The 15,126-nt window shown below is 61.9% G+C and overlaps 1 protein-coding gene across 6 annotated transcripts; it reads right to left on the bottom strand.

The window, feature by feature from the left end:
- Positions 1-1,110: 1,110 nt before the first annotated feature.
- DPEP1 (dipeptidase 1) lies at positions 1,111-10,570 on the bottom strand. Of its 6 annotated transcripts, none has more exons than XM_088800395.1 (11): positions 10,282-10,567; positions 9,256-9,394; positions 6,558-6,735; positions 3,696-3,828; positions 3,319-3,451; positions 3,075-3,225; positions 2,834-2,903; positions 2,309-2,485; positions 2,107-2,191; positions 1,952-2,027; positions 1,111-1,698 (listed from the first exon to the last, which is right to left on the bottom strand). In XM_088800395.1, the coding sequence occupies exons 2-11, from the start codon at positions 9,260-9,262 to the stop codon at positions 1,314-1,316; spliced, it is 1,395 nt and encodes a 464-aa protein (XP_088656521.1). In that variant the 5' UTR covers positions 9,263-9,394; positions 10,282-10,567; the 3' UTR covers positions 1,111-1,313. The 6 variants fall into 6 exon arrangements, with proteins under 6 accessions (XP_088656521.1, XP_019596083.2, XP_019596082.2 ...); XM_019740524.3 differs by lacking the exon at positions 9,256-9,394 and having other exon boundaries at positions 1,111-1,481; positions 1,563-1,698; positions 6,558-6,711; positions 10,282-10,541; XM_019740523.3 differs by lacking the exon at positions 9,256-9,394 and having other exon boundaries at positions 1,111-1,481; positions 1,563-1,698; positions 10,282-10,540.
- Between the last annotated feature and the right edge of the window lie 4,556 nt (positions 10,571-15,126).

Here is a 15,126-nt window from a genome sequence, read left to right as displayed (position 1 = left end):
CAGGACCCCCAGACCATCTTCGGGAAAAGCCTGTGTGTTTTTGCCTCGAGGAGGGCATGAGGGAATGAGAGAACTAGTGAATGTGAAGAGTTGACGTGGGACAGCAGAACTCTGGGAGCCAAGTGTATTCTTGGGCACACTCTGGTGTGCTTTTAATGTGGTTAAGACTATCTCAGGACTAGTATTGAAGCCCAAGTGATCAGCAGATGCCCCCATATGCCCCTTCTGGTCACTTTCGATCCACCTGGACGGGTGCCTGCTGGGGACGGGGCGCAGGACCAGACACGGCCCCAGCCTAGGCAGGGTTCCCAGCCTACTCAGGCCCCTGCTGGCTCCCAGGGCCTGGGGGACCCGCAGGCACCTGTAGGTGGGCCCCTGCCTCCCATGAGACAGGTGCCCCATGGGGATTCATACCGCATGGAGAAGTTGGGCAGAGGACTTCCTGCCCTGTCAGGCCGACCCACCCCCAGTGCCCAAGCCTGCAGCCTGCGCTGTCCAGGGGCAGAATTCTTGGGGGAAGTGGAAAGGGGGTGCAGTGATGTGCTGAGTCCCACCCTGGGTCTCACCCACTAGCCCTTTTGTCTCAAGACACATCACCGAATGTCCAGAGGGGGTGCTGTGCCTGCCTGCTCCATGAAGCCCTCGTGCCCTGCCGGTCTGCGAGCTCATGTGGGAGGAGACTGCAGGAGTGGGCCCCACAGAGCCCTCCCTGCTCCAAACCTGGGTGTGTGTGCATCACAAGATGTAGGTGTGTAGTTGTGTGTGTGGGCATGTGCAGGTATGTGCGTGCATCACTGAGGATGTGTGTAGGTGTGAGTGCGCAGGTGTGTACAGGTATCACGGGATGGGGTGTGTAGGTGTACATGTCTGTGTACACACGTGTACACGTATGGGATGGTGCTGGAGCCTGGATCACGTGATTTTGAAGGCCCTCCCGCAATGTCCATGTCAAACCCTGTTTCAGACCCGGAGCCCTTTCTAGCGCCGCCCTGCTCAGACCCAGGATTCCTGTGTCCAGATGTCCAGCCAGGGGGCCAGTTCTCACAATTTGTGCTGGGATGCACAGGAGCCCCCTCGAGGGCCAGGGTGCTGATGACACACCCTCAGGACTCAAAGGGGTCACTGTCTTTATTGAGGGTCACTGGGCCTGTGGCTGACCTCCCACAGCATGCTGTCCAGGTGAGCCCAGGTGCCTGCTCAGGATCGGCCAGCGCTTGTGCAGGGTGGGGCAGTGTTCCTGGAGTCTTGGCTGTTCTGATGGCCACAGTCTCCCCCAGGCTCCTGGAGCCCGAGGGGTTTTGGTCCCCAGCGTGTCACAGAAGACACAGGCTGAGGAGGAGGGGAGCGAGGGAGGCCAGCAGGGCCCCCGGCTGCTGGTGGAGGCGGGGGGCCTCTGAGTAGCCGTACTTTGTCCTGCAGGAAGCCTCCAGCTTGTCCAGAGGGATGGGCTCCTCCTCAGGACTTTGTGCGTGATTGCTCGCCTGGGGATAGACACAGGTTGGGCTGCCTGCCTGCGAGGGGGGCGAGGGGGGACGGGGAGGTGAGCGCAGCAGCCCCCTCACCTGCTCCACGGCCTCAAAGACCCTCAGCAGGTTGTCAGCCAGGGCGCCCCTGACCTCCGCCTCTGTCCACTGCCTCCTGAGCAGCTCAGCGACCAGGTCTGGGTACTTGGACACGTCCTCGAGCCCCGAGGGGAGCCTGAGATAGGCACAGAGAACGGGGCTCAGCAGCCCACGGGTTGGAGGCCCATGGGCTACCCACCTCCCCAAAGGCCACTGATCTGCCCACGCCCCCCCATCCTGAGGCACTGGGGGCCCGGTGGAGTGGCCTTCTGAGCGACACATTCTGGGGAGGTCCTCAGGACGCACTTCCCTCCTCCAGCCCTCATAATACATCACGGGGGTCCTGGCTCTCCCAGCTCGTCCGCAACACCGTCTCCGTGGGCCCTCACCTTGAAACACCATCGAAGTCCCCACCAAAGCCCACCGCTCCGGCTCCCGCCACCGCCTTGATGTGGTCCAGGTGGTCTGGCGGGGGAGGCAACAGGTATGGGTCCTGCGAGAGTCCCTGCCACCCTCAGCCGCTGGGCTGCTCACGGCCACCTACCCGCTACTTGGGACAGGGTGGCCTCTGGTGCGCAGGAAACATAGTCATTGTAGAAGTTCACCATCACCAGGCTGCCTGTCTGGTTCTGCTCGGGGAGGAGGGTGGAGCTGTGGGCCCCGGAGGAGCCAGGTGCCCTAGGACGGCGGGGAGGCGGGGCACCTGAGCGCGTCAGGACCGCCCCGGGGCGGAGCGGGCCACTCACCACCAGCCGCAGCACGTCGTCTGGCACGTTGCGCCGGTGCGCGCACAGCGCGTAGGCCGAGGAGTGGCTGAAGATGACGGGGGCCTTGGACAGCCGCAGAACGGCCTTCATGGTGGCCAGGGACACGTGGGCCAAGTCGACGATGACACCCAGCCGGTTCATCTCCCTCACCACACTCTGAGGGGACACGGGGCTCAGGGGACCAGGAGAGCCCAGCCCGGGGGCATGGAGCGTGACGGCTGGCACCCTGGGCCCTGCGGGCTACCTTGTGCACATTTGTGTCCCGAGGCCTTCCGGGGTTCACTGCAGCCCCCGCCCAGAGGTCTAGGCATGGGGGCAGGGCACTTGGGCGGGGGCCTCTTGCTGGGCAGTGGCTAGAAAGTTGGGGCCATGCTAATGGCCAGTGGGTCCCACCGTGGGGCCACCCCTGCCAGCTCCATTTTGCAGGTGAGGAAACAGGTCCTGGGAGTTAAGACACTGTGTCCTCTGAGGGTGACCATGGTCCTGGCCCCGCCCCCCACTCACCTGCCCAAAGGGCGACAGGCCTTGGCTCTGGGCCACATCATCCCCTGTGTCCACCAGCCAGTTGTCGGCCCTGGGAGAGGAGAGCAGGCGGGGGGTGGGGGGGGAGAGTGGTCATCCCCCCACTGGGGACTCACCAGGAGAGTAGGGTGCCAGACCCTCAGGGCGCTGCCTGAGCCCCTCACCTCCCCCACCACCACCACCAGGGCCTTGGCCAGGCCTGGGCCTCCCTGAGGTCACTCACCAGGGCGTGTTGCAGCTGTGTGTGAGGGTCAGGTACCGCATGCCCAGGTGGTAGAGCGCCCGCAGGACGCCCAAGCTGCTGTCGATGGAGTGGCCGCCCTCCACACCCACCAGACTGGCCACCTTCCCCTCCTGGAAGGCCTGTCGGATGCCTGTGAGCAGAGCCCAGCCGGGCAGTGAGCACCTGGGCCCAGGGGGCGCTTAGCTCATCTGCTGGGGCAGGGCCAGGGGGGTGCGGGGCCCACCTTGGCTGTCAGTGACACACATGAAGGTCTCAGGGTACATCTGGCACATGCGATGGATGACGTCTATCTGCTCCAGCGTCCTCCTCACGGCATCTTTGTTCTGGGTGTTGCAGGGTGTGTACGCAGACCAGAACTGGGGCCGTGGGGATAGGAGCTAGGACCTGGGGCCCCAGGCCCTGCCTCCTGCCCTGCCCCCTGCATGCCTTCCCATCTTGGAAGCCGTCCCCACAGCCTGGGGCTATTGGAGTCGTCTCCAAGGACCTGTGGCCCCGAGGGGATGGGGTACACCGCGACCAGGGAGGGGCTGCACCTGAGCCAGGAGCCAGGGGAGAAGGATGGACCCTGACATAGGAGAGTGCAGGGCTGGCAGACTGTACCTGGCCCCCCACAAACCCAGCCTTCAGCTTGGGGATGCTGGTTTCCGTGTGGGCCAGACTGGTCAGGTTGGCCCTCTGATCCAGAAGCCGATTGTTGAACTTGGTCAGCAGCTGCCAGGGCAGGTCGTTGTGCCTGGTGGAGCCAGGAGGAGGGTCAGAGCAGGTCAGGATGGCCACGTGGACCTGGGCCCACAGACTCCCTCCCTGGCCTCTGTCCTCTGTCCACTTCCTGTGCGTGTGTAGAAGCAGCACAGGCCCAGGTTGATGAGAAATGCATGGTCTCAGGCCCAGGTAGACCCACCAGTTGGAATCTGAGCTTTAACCAGTCAATGCGCACACATGCACACACACATGCACACACATGCACACATGCACACACGCACACATGCACTCACACAGGCACATGCACACAGATGGGACATCTCAGCAGGCACTCTGGGTCAGTCCCTAATCTGATGATAAAGGGGCTGTGGATGGCCTGGGCCTGGAGGGGGTTTGTCCTGGGAATGCCTGGGGACTACCGGTGCCAACACCCCCCCATGCCACCCCCGTCTTTCTGACCTGCATCTCAGACCCCAGAAGCCATCCCTGCTTTCTGGGAAGGGAGAAGGTGTTGTGTGAATTGGGAGATGTGATTGACGTGACAGGGATTGGTCTGGGGGTTAGGACACCTTTGCTGCCTGAGTGGTAGCCAGTGGGTAAGCTCCAGGGAGACAAGGTCACCGTGTCACTACAGGGGTGGGCGCTGTCCCTGGGGCAGGGCTGGGCAGGGCCCCTGGAAGGGACTTGATGCCTTTGCCCGAGGACCCCCAGCCTGTCTAGAAAATCCAGCCCCACCCTCCAGCTGCCACCCAGGGCCCCTCCAGGAGGGAGGGGTACTTTGCTCTTCCTTCCTCCGTTCCTGGAACCAAAAGTGGCGGACAGAGGCCCCCTCAGCCCTGGGGTCAACGCTGCTGTCCTGCAGTCTGCCGGGTCTTCCTTATCTGAATGTCCTCAGTGGTGGTGACAGCCTACTCAAGGGGAGAGGCGAGTGTCCGAGGGCTGGCAAGTGCTGAGCACAAACACAGCAGCTGTTGTGGGAGCCACTGCTGCTTGGCTGTTCCCCATTCTCCCCCTTCTCCTTGGTAACACCCCCTCCTTTTGTAGCCATTTGAAATAAAGACACTTCCTGCCCCTTTATAGCTGAGTGTGGCCATGTAACTAAGTCCACTCTGTGGCAGCTTCCAAAGGCTGTCTTTGACAGATAGCTGTTGCTCATCCTTTGCCCTTTCTATATCCTTCCTCATTCCTGCTAGGTGGCATGCCAATGTGATGGCTGGAGCTGGTGCAGCCACTTTAAACCATGAGGTGGCTGTGGGAACGGGGACCACAGAGTTCCTGGCACTATGAACACTGTGCCAGGATGCGCTCTGGATGTCTTTGTTGCTGAAGCCACTTAGTTGGGTCTCTTACCTAAAATGGTAACCAATATTAACTGATCCGTTGTTGGTGTGGATTCCGTCAGCCTAGTCTTAGCTTCCTCGCTGTTTGGACAATCCCAGCTCCCTGAGGATTTCTGACTGCCTGGGCTCTTTGAGCCATCTTGCTGCTCACGTGCTCCTCTGGACAGCCCCAACACCTGAACTCACCCCTCCTTGGTGCCCAGATGCCTGAGCCCCCAGAATGAGGAGCAGCTGCCCTGCCTCCCACTACCAGCCCCCTAAGCATGTGTACGGAGGCCATGAAGGGCCCTTAGAAGCAGAGAGGACGACAGGGGACAGAGGGTCCAGGTGCGCCCTGCCCCGCCCTCGTCCTCCCCCAGCCCCTGCAGCTCCCTGTTTTTTCTGCTTTCCTCGAAGAGCTTTCTGTCCAACAAAAATAGTGATGACTGCATACAATAGAGATGACTGAGCACCAGCACGCGCAGAGTTCTCCTTAGTACTCCAACCCCGAGAGCACCGTGTGCCAGCACCATTCCCGGGGAGGTGCACACAGGCTCCACACAGGGGTCCTGGAAGGCCCAAGAGTGGACAGTATGAGGTGAGGCCTGCCTGCAGCACCGAGGACTGTGGGCGGCAGGGAGGGCCCTGTGAGCTGCCTGGGAGCCACGGGCAGGGGCCCCTGAGCTGAAGGAAAGAGTGGGGTTTATGTCTCCAAGATCCACTCTGTCAGGGCTGGGACCAGACCTTGGCCAGAAGTAGGGGAGAGTCAGCAGTTCACAAGGTGCCCAGTATAGGGTGGAACAGCATTCAGTGCAGATGCTTTGGGACATGAAGGGGACAGGCACTGCCAGGTTGGTTGAGACCTCAGAGAAGGAGCGACAAGGTGTCACCTGGGTCTTGGCTGGAAGTGGAGCTGCAGGAGCATGGTTTGGGGCCTTGAAGTGTGAGATACCCCCAAGCATTGCAGTGAGGTCCAGCTGCCCATGCCCCTGATGGGTCACACCCAGGTGCATGCAGGGGGGTGGACATGGGAAAGTGTCTCTAGGAGGAGGGCCGAGAGGGGCCTCAGGGGCCTGTGCCAGATGCCATCTCATCTGCAGCTTCCACTGTGCAAATGCTGTGGCTGCTGGAAGGTGTGACCCTGGCCAGGCCCCCAACCTCCCTCAGCCCCAGCTACCACTCTGAGCTGGGGTCTGGCCCCTGGGTATGGGTGGGGCCAGGTTGTGGAGCACCCTGGGGGCCCTGGCATGTGCCTCCTCCCTGCTGCATTCCCTACAGACCCTACAAAGAACCGCGGCCCGTGTTACAGTTGGAGAAATTGAGTCCAGGCAGAGACAGGCCAGCGCCTGCCTCAGATTAGGTGCGTTTGCTCCTACATCCCCCCTGCCCCGGCCCCGGCCCAGGCCCTGCCCCAGGCCCTGCCCCTCGAGTGGCCGCTTACCCATCAATGACAGGTGTGCTCCGCATAATTCTCTCGGCCTCTTCCCGGAACCGGTCTGCAGTGCAGACGGCCACCAGGGGCAAGAGCCACCAGCTGGTCCACATGACACAGTCCCCAGGAGCCTGCTTCTGCCGCTGCTCCCGGCCTGGCTGACCTGTGCACCAGAGGATGAGCTGGGCTGGAGAGGGAACGCAGAGGCCTTTGCTCAGAAGACTGCTGCCAGAAGCTGCCCATTTATCAGCCGTCAGCACATTCCCCGCGAGGGTGGGTAGGAGGAAGTCCGAGGTCCAGGGCTGGGCGTTGCTGTCTGGGCCAGGCGGAGGGCTAGTAAGAGGCGGTCGACCCCGGGGAGGGGCCAGGTGCAGGGCTAGTAAGAGGCGGTCGACCCCGGGGAGGGGCCAGGTGCAGGGCTAGTAAGAGGCGGTGAACTACGGGGAGGGGCCAGGGTCCAGAGGAAGGATGAGGCTCAGAGGTGGCCAGCGTGGCCTCCCTCAGGATGGAATCTGCCTGAGGTCTGCAAACAAAAACTGAAAGTCGTTCAGAAGCTGCTCCACACACCTCCCCAATGCTGGGGGTCTGCTGCCAGGTTCCTGGCTTCACTGGGACCCACGTTCCCACTACAGGCTTCTGACCGAGCAGGCTGGACTTTGGGGCTTGGGTCAGAAACCTGGAGTGCCAGCGTTCCCATGGAGCCGGGGTCCTTATCTGCTGGGCCCCACACGCCAGGCAGGCTCTGGGGTCTGAGAGCCTGACACCGGGTTCCAGATGCCCGGCTTCCCTGCCCACCACCCTTAGCCCTAACAGGCTTGGGCTGCATCCACTCAGCCCCCAGCCTGCATACGGGCACAGTCTTTCCACCTGTGCAATGTCAGCTAGCACTGGCTGGACAAGCGTGGGGAGAGCAAAGCCCCGCCCTCAGGTACCAGTTTCAAAGTGGGGCTGCCGGAACCTTAGTCATCGCGGCAGGTAGTACTTGAATGCAATAATTGAAAAAAGTAAAACTGCACAGATGAACAAATTACACAACTTTTTAAATAAAGGGCTAGTACTCTGAGAGCCTTTTTGCACCCAGCTCTAACACAGCACCCCATGGCTATGGTCTCACCGGCACATTCACAGTGGCTGGATGGTTCTCACAAGTTGCTCACAGGACAGCATTTCTGGGAGCTAAGCTGGGGTCATGACCATGCGTCCTTAGGTGCTACTTGGAGAGGGCTCAAGGCCACTCAGCCACACCATGTGGGGGCCCAGAGCACCCTGTTCAGACGTGACAGGAATCCAGCTGGGGACCGTGGGCTGACACAGTCGGAGCAGGGCCCAGGTGCAGCTGGGAGCCCTGTGTGCTCGCCTCACGTTATTTCTCTCGGATTTGTACCCTGTGGGGTGGCCAGGTGAGTGCCCAGTGGGCTGGTCCCATCTCTCGGCCTCAGTCTGTGGAACGGAAGTCACTGGGGTCCTGCTTCACAATGGGTCCCTCGCAGACCACAGGGAAGCGTCCGGCCCCAGGGGTTTGTTCACCCTGCCTTTCTGTTGCCTTTTCTTTCCATCCACAGTCTCCCAGTCTGTGTTCTGCTCTGTGGGTCCCAGTCACTTCCAGCTCCAAGTCTCCCTCCTCTTCGGCTTCTGGCCGTCACATGTCCCCAGCAGTGGCACATGGGGACTAAACCTCTGAGTCTGCGAGTGTCTGCATGTCCTCGCTCGACCCTTCTGGCTGACCAGCAGTAGGGCCAGACGCTCACGCCTGGGCTGCAGGCCGGTCTCCTCGGCGCTGGAGGGCCCAGTGGTCTGGAATCTGTGTGGTGGGTGCCAAGTCCAGACTTGCTCTGAGTCCCACTTCTCTGTTGGTGACACAGGTGTCACCACATCAGCCACGGGTTCTGCACCTTCTCAGGGACGAGCCTCAGCTTCAGGCTGCGTTTGTCAGGCGTCCGGCTCAGCCAAGGGTCCCTGTGCCTCTCTCTGTCCAGGGCCGCGTTCCTGAGCTCCTCCCGGGTCCTGCCCGGCACTGCTGCCCCTCAGGCTGGATGCCCAGGTTCAGCCGGTGTTTCTCTCTCCTGCTAACGTTTCCTTCCGCTTTTGTTCTATGTGTTAGGAGGTGGCCTCAGCCTGTCTTCTGGTGCTTGCTCCTCACGCTTCCTTTTGGGAATTCTGTATTTCATGTCTCAGGAGTGGTTTCTGGTGTTGCCCTGCCCTTGGCACCAGTTCTTTTACAGAAACGATGTCAGTTAGGCGTTTTTTGTCTTCTGGTGATGGGACAGCCCGTCTCCCCAACTCACTTTTTTTTCTCCCCTTTCTTCCGCCTCACTCGCCCCGCATCCCGTTCAAACCGTTGTTTCTCAGTCTAGATGTATAGGACACAGCTCCCTGGCCCGTGCTGGTGTTATGAGCCTTGTGCTTCCCCCAGCTGAGGCAGTCAAGTTGCCATTCGTCGGTTGGCCGCTCACAGCGGCTCACGGCAGCTCTCGCCGGCTGCCAGCCACTCATGCTGGCCACCGGCCGCTTATGGCAGCACACGGTAGCCCACCACAGCTCACACGGAGCTCCGGCTGCTCACTGCAGCCCAGCTCCAGCTGTTATTCACAATTTTAGCTGTAGAGGGCACAGCTCACTGGCCCATGTGGGAACTGAACCGGTGACCTCGGTGTTAGGAGCTCGGTGCTCCAACCACCTGAGCCACCTGGCCAGGCCCCTGACTCACCTTTCATTGTTCATTTATCTGGACCTTTGGCCTTTGGTCCTCAACCACCTGGAGACCTCTATTGCCTGGGTTCAGTGTTTGGGGTCTGGCAGTGATGGCATGGCTGGCTTGCTGTGTGTGGCAGCCCCCACATCAGCCTCTGTGGAGAATGAGCAAAGGGCCGAACTTGGACAGACAGATGGTGCCTGATGTCAGAGGACAACATGAGCCCGACATCCGATCTTGGTGCTGTTTCCAATGCCCGTTTCCTCATCTGTCACGTCACTGTGTGGGGCACCCACCTGTCACTCTCAGGGGAGCAGTCGGGAGGGGCAAGTACCTTGGAGTCTGGCAGCCCTGGGTTCGGCTGTGGTAAGCTGCATTTCCTGCAGGTGGCCGCACGAGCCCCTTTCACTCCACCTGTGCTCCTGGCAATATGACGCTGAGCTCTCTATCCACAGGCGGTGGCAGGTGTGACCTCTGTGCAGCCACCTGGCTCTGGCTTCTGGAACGTCCCCTGGGAACCTGGCAACGCTGTTCTTGCCAACAGCCCTGCTAGGCCCCAGCAGACGGGGGCCTTCAGGTGACCCAGCCCCATCTTCTGCTCTTCCAGCTGAGCCCCAGACCCTGATGAACTTGCAGCTCACAGGCTGGTGGCTTTTCCATGTCCCTCCTGGTGTCGTACCCCATCCCCCAGTCCCCCCAGAACGGCTGCCTGCCTTGTGGCCCCATTTGCACAGCGGGGTTCCCTCCCTCAGGGACTGCCAGAGAGTAGGTGGCTCTGCCTTATGTCACTGCCTCCCCCACCCCAGAAGCCAACGGCGTACCCTCTGCCTGAAACAGTGCTCCTCGCTCCGTCTCCCTCCCTCCATCACCCGAGTGCCAGGACTCCAGCCTGCTGGGCCCTCCCCTCTCTGGCCCTCTGCCCCCGTCCAAACTCAGAGGTCTCCTTAGGCTCACAGCAGGTGCCCACTAGCTGAGTGGCCCCCCAGTGCTGGGATGGTCACAGTGCCAGGCCCTCAGCCCGTCCAGACCCCCAAGACTTACCACGAGCAGGAAGGGGTGCTGAGTGCCACGAAACCTGCCTCAGGGCTGCTCTGCTCTCATGTCACGATGCTTGAGGGTTTGTTCCTGTTTTTCTCAAATTCTATCCCTCCCCTGAATTTTCCAGCTTCCCTTGCACAAAAGAAAACCACCTCTTAAAAAAATGTCCCCCGGGGCCCTCGCAGTGCCCCGTCAGAGAGCAGAGGCAGGATAGGGGCTAATGCCCCACACATGTCAGCTGGCTCAAGTTCTTGCAGACGCAAATGAGGCCTCAGTGGGCATGCGTCTGCTCGGCCCTCCTGGGCCCGGGCCACACGGGACTGGACAAGCTGTGCTGGGGACAAGGAATCAGGGTCCCCCAGGCAGCGACATGGGGGTTGTCTGAGGCCAGCTGCTGGCATCAGGTGCGAGAGCTGAGTTAGGAGATGGGAGGAGGGGGCTATGTGCTGGGGCCCCCACCGCACCCGTGACAGCAGGGGTTCCAACCAGGTATTTTTTTCTAGTGCCCTGCCCCCTGCCCACCACCCTCATTCCCAATCTAGGAACAGGTTGCTTCCAGCCTGGCCCAGGGGCTGGGGGCTCTGGTGTCCATGCATGCAATGGAGGTGGGGGCTGTTCTCCCCACATTCCCAGCTATGAGCGGTCATGGATCGGAATGTCCGCTGGCAGAGCCACAGGGACTTTCGAAATCAAGGGAAGGTCTGCGTGGGGACTTGGCCCAGCTGGGGGCTGGCCTCACCAAGTGCTTCCAGAAGTTGGGGTGAGGGGCACACCTTGGTGGGCTCTGGTGGGCAGCAGGCTGTCCCGTTCCCACCCAGGGTCCCAGCAGCTGGGGTGGGGTCACTGCGGGGACGCAGAGCCCGCCAGGGGCCCAGCCTCTGCCCAGTCAGTCTCTCAGCAGGGGGCAGGTCCCAGTCAGAATGCTGCCATGAGGGGTCAGATGCCTGACGTGGGGGGGTGGGGACACAGTGATGGTCCTCACCTCAGAGCTCGGGGGGGTCTGGAGTGAGAGACGGCCTGCAATGGAGGAGGAGATCCAGGCAGAGCTGTGGGGGCCGCCCACTGCGACCGGAACAAATCAGCTCCCTGACCCTCTGCCTGGGCAGGGCCGGCTGGGAACAGAGCTGGGAACAGAGCGTGGAGCCAAGACCCAGGAAGCAGCTGAGTCAGGGCCATGATCCCACAGGCCAGAGGAGGGGCTGCGTGTCCCCTGGGCATCCCACCCTGAGCCCTCGTTTAGGGCTGGTCTGCTTCAAGTGCTCATGCCCCACGCCCACCTGGGGGCCAGGACTCCTGATGGGATCCAGGACAAGGGGCCAGGCAGGTTGCAGGGGCACCTGCCTCATCTGTGTGGCCGTAGGGGAAAAAAAGTCCCCGAGAGAAAACACTGAGTGAGGTTAAGGGAGGGACCCGATGGCCAGCTTAATGAGGACATCTCCACGGTGGGCAGTGTCCACCAGCCCCAGGTGTCGGGCCCCCTCGGCGAGGCTTCCAGAGGAGCTCACAGTTGCCAGGAGGTGGCATCTGCATTCTTTCTGTGGACGAGGGGCCCTGGGTTCCCCAGACTGTCACATGTGAGTTCTGTGCTTGCAGGGAAAGGCAGGAAGGAAACGGCCCCAATGTGGCAGCCAGGCCTGATGCGGGCCACCAGGATGGGGCTGGCGTTGCTCAGGTCAGTTGGCAGGGCCGGCTTCCTGGGCGAGGCCCCGGGAAGTCTCCCTGTGGCATAAGGCTCTGCTGTGCAGGCTTGGAATTCTGGCCTTTACCTTTGGCGTGTTTTGTAGGGACGTCTGGCGGGGCAGCAGACACCCCGTGCCTCCCACCTCCTTCCCTGGGTTCCTCACTGTCTGGTCTACTGCCTTGCAGGAGCCCCCCTTGTCCAAATCCTGCTGTCCTCAGTGTCCAGACCAGACCTGACCCGCAGCGTGTGGACGGACAGCCCGTCAGGGTGGGGAGCAGACCCCACACCCTGCCCAGCCACCCCCGGGGGTTCTGGGTGTCCCCACATGAACTTTGGTCGTTGGACTTGGATGCATCTGAGTGTGCCATACACCTCTGGGTAAATTCTGACAGTGCCCTCCATGTCCTATCTGGGGGCCGCCCTGGCCCAGGGGCTCTGAGATCTGGCGTGTCGTGGCTCCATCAGCAGATTTCTCTGCTGAGAGCCACCTGCTGTCCTGGGGTGCTGCCCTGCATGTACAGCCCCTTATTTAGCTCAGAGACAGGGATTTGGTCATGACCTCAGAAGCCTGGCCAGCTTCCCACACGGGACACCAAAGTCGCTGGGCCGGGCAGGGGCCTACCACTGCAGCCAGCCCTGTCCTCTGGAGTGTAGAGTGGGGACACTCTGGATTTGAAAGACACACACGTGTGAAAATGCTCCGGGACTCTTAAGGGCCGTGTGGAAGCCTCAGTGTCCTGTCTGTGAAATGGGCCAAGAGCTTGAGACTCGGCTTGAGGCTGGTGGACACTCAAGGGCTGAGGCCAGGAGCTCAGGGTCGGTCCCCTTCAGGGCTGCCTGTCCTCCTCAGACCTGCATCCCATCCCCAGGTGGTCTCCAGTGACCCTGTGGCTCTTTTCCCCCCATGGATGTCCCCACGGCTGCCCTCTGGTGGCTGGCGAGGTTCCTGGGGGGGTGACCACGGAGGTCACTTACTTCCCTGTGGGGCCAGCACTCTGCAGACTCTGAGGGTCCCGAGAGCTGCCCAGGTGCTGAGACACTGAGGCACAGAGTGCGCGCCCGGCTACAGGCTTCCAGAAGTTCCAGTTGTATGGCGACCACTGCTACTGTGTGTATGTTGTTGAAACACCCAGGACAGTGGGAGAAGGGGGCCTGAGGCCTCCCTGCCTTGTCCCTCGAGGAGCCTGGGTGCCCTTGGTTCCACCCTAGGAGCCCTCTCCGACCTGCCTCTGCTGACCCCACTCCGGTGTCACGACCTGGACAGAAGGGACCCTCCTGGCCCCGCACCTGCCCCCTCAGTCCCAAGTGGTGGTAGATACACCAGGACTCACCAGTAAATCTGTCCTTTTATGGACAGGAGCCAGGCCCGGAGCGGACATGTAGGGGAAACCTGGCACCCCTCCCATTTGGACCCCAAACTGCCTCCTTCCTGCTGCTGGACACAGGCCAACAACACTTCCCCCAAGAAACGGCTGCATAAGTGATGGGACCCCCAAGTCCTCCTCCGACGCAAGTTAGCACAGGAGCTGCATCCAGGCGGAGGGTCGCGGAGCTGTGGGAGGGCCTTCGCAGGGGCCTCGCAGGACCGGCCCGCGGCCTGACACAGGGGCTCTTGATTCAAAGACAGTGCCAGGAGGGGCACTGAGCCAGGGCGCATTGCTCCCCACCTGTGCGGGGGTGGGCCACAGCCCCTCACCACCCGGATCCCATGTTTCCTGGTCCTCGTCTCTGGGCGAGGGCTGGATTCTCAGGTCATCTCCCCTCAGGACAGCACCTCCCTGGGCGGCAGCACCCCGAGCCCTGGCCCACTGACCCCCAACCCACTCACCGTGGCCTCGCGATGCAGGCTTGTCCCCAGCCAGGCACGCCTGGCCTGGGCGGGCTCTTCATCAACCTCACAGCTGCACCGGCCCCACCCCAGCCACCTGCCTGTCCCCGGGAGGTGAAAACGCCCCGCCCCGTTTCAGCTTGCAGAAGCCCTGTGTTCTCCAACTGTGGGGAAAGAGGGGCTGCAGATGAAAAGGAGTGGGTACAGGGGAAGGGGCTGAGGAAGGAAGGGGCGGGTGGGCTGTCTTGCCCCGGAAGCCCTCTTTTCCTCTCAGCATCCTGCCTGTCTCCCAGGGCCCTGTGCTGATGGGGCTCCCAGCCTTGTGTGTCTGTGTGTCTCTGTCACTGTTTGTATGGGGTTGGGCCTGGTACTTCTGTCGGCCTCTGCCCCAGGCTTATGTGGGTCTAGGTTTGACCACATAAAGGACTGGCCGGCCCTCCGACAGGACGTGGCTGTGGGCCACTCAGCCCATCCCACACTGAGCCAGTCCCTCAGGTGGGTGCAATGCAGCCCTTGTCCTCTGTGGCTGGACGGGGTCTGCAGGCAGCTGTCCACAGCGGCGGCAGCACTCGCCCAGCAGCCATGGAGGCCCTGGCTGCCCCCGGCCACGCCGATAAGGATGCCCTGTGTGAGGAAGGGCGCTGAGCACCTGCTCGTGTCCTAGGTCCTCTGGCTGCCCTCCGGCGAGGCCTGGGCTGTGGTGAGAAGGGGCGGCTTTGGACAACATGCCAGCACTTCTCCTTTTCTGAAGGTGAGCGCACCACACCGGCTCCTGAGGGTGAGCTGAGGCCAGGCAGGGGCTCCGCTCACACCTGGGACCCCTGGCTGGGTAGCTGGGCAGAGGGTCCCGCCCTACGCACTTCCTCCTGTTCAAACAAAGCAGGGTGGCCGCACTTTCCGCTCCCAGGAGGAGACACAGGACATGCTAGGCCACGGACTGGCGCCGCATCTGATGTCGGCGAGGTCACATGATGGCGCTGTCCCCACTGCCGGCCTCCTGCCTCGCCGTGCCTCCCTCTGTCCGGCTGTTCAGATGCTGTGCCCACCGCTTCTTGCCCATCTGCTGAGGAGCCAGACGCGGTGAGCTGGGCCGGACGGGGACAAAGAGAACCATGTTCTCCTCGCAGACACCTTGGGTCTCCATGTATCGCTCCTCAGCATAGCATATCCAGTGGTCGGAGCCAGACAGGCCACTGCGCCATCTGGCCTGAGGGACAGCCACACAGTCAGCACTTGGGCCACGGGGGAGGCTCTGCAGAGGCCGACTGCCTCTCGCCCGCCCCAGCCTCAGCCGGGGGCCCAGGATGGGTCTCGTGCCACCACAGGCCAGGGACCTGAT

Source organism: Rhinolophus sinicus, chromosome 8 (genome assembly GCF_057876585.1).
Source record: "Rhinolophus sinicus isolate RSI-liver-muscle chromosome 8, RSI-T2T, whole genome shotgun sequence".
Taxonomy (NCBI): Eukaryota; Metazoa; Chordata; class Mammalia; order Chiroptera; family Rhinolophidae; genus Rhinolophus; species Rhinolophus sinicus.
Note: the sequence above shows the minus strand (reverse complement) of the source record. Positions and strands in the feature narration are given on the sequence as shown.

Coding starts and splice junctions, on each gene's coding strand:
- DPEP1 (XM_088800395.1), bottom strand. Junction 3,829..6,557: donor AGCACACCTGTCATTGATGG/GTAAGCGGCCAC, acceptor TGGCTCCACCAG/GCACAACGACCTGCCCTGGC. Junction 1,699..1,951: donor GACTTCGATGGTGTTTCAAG/GTGAGGGCCCAC, acceptor TGCCTATCTCAG/GCTCCCCTCGGGGCTCGAGG.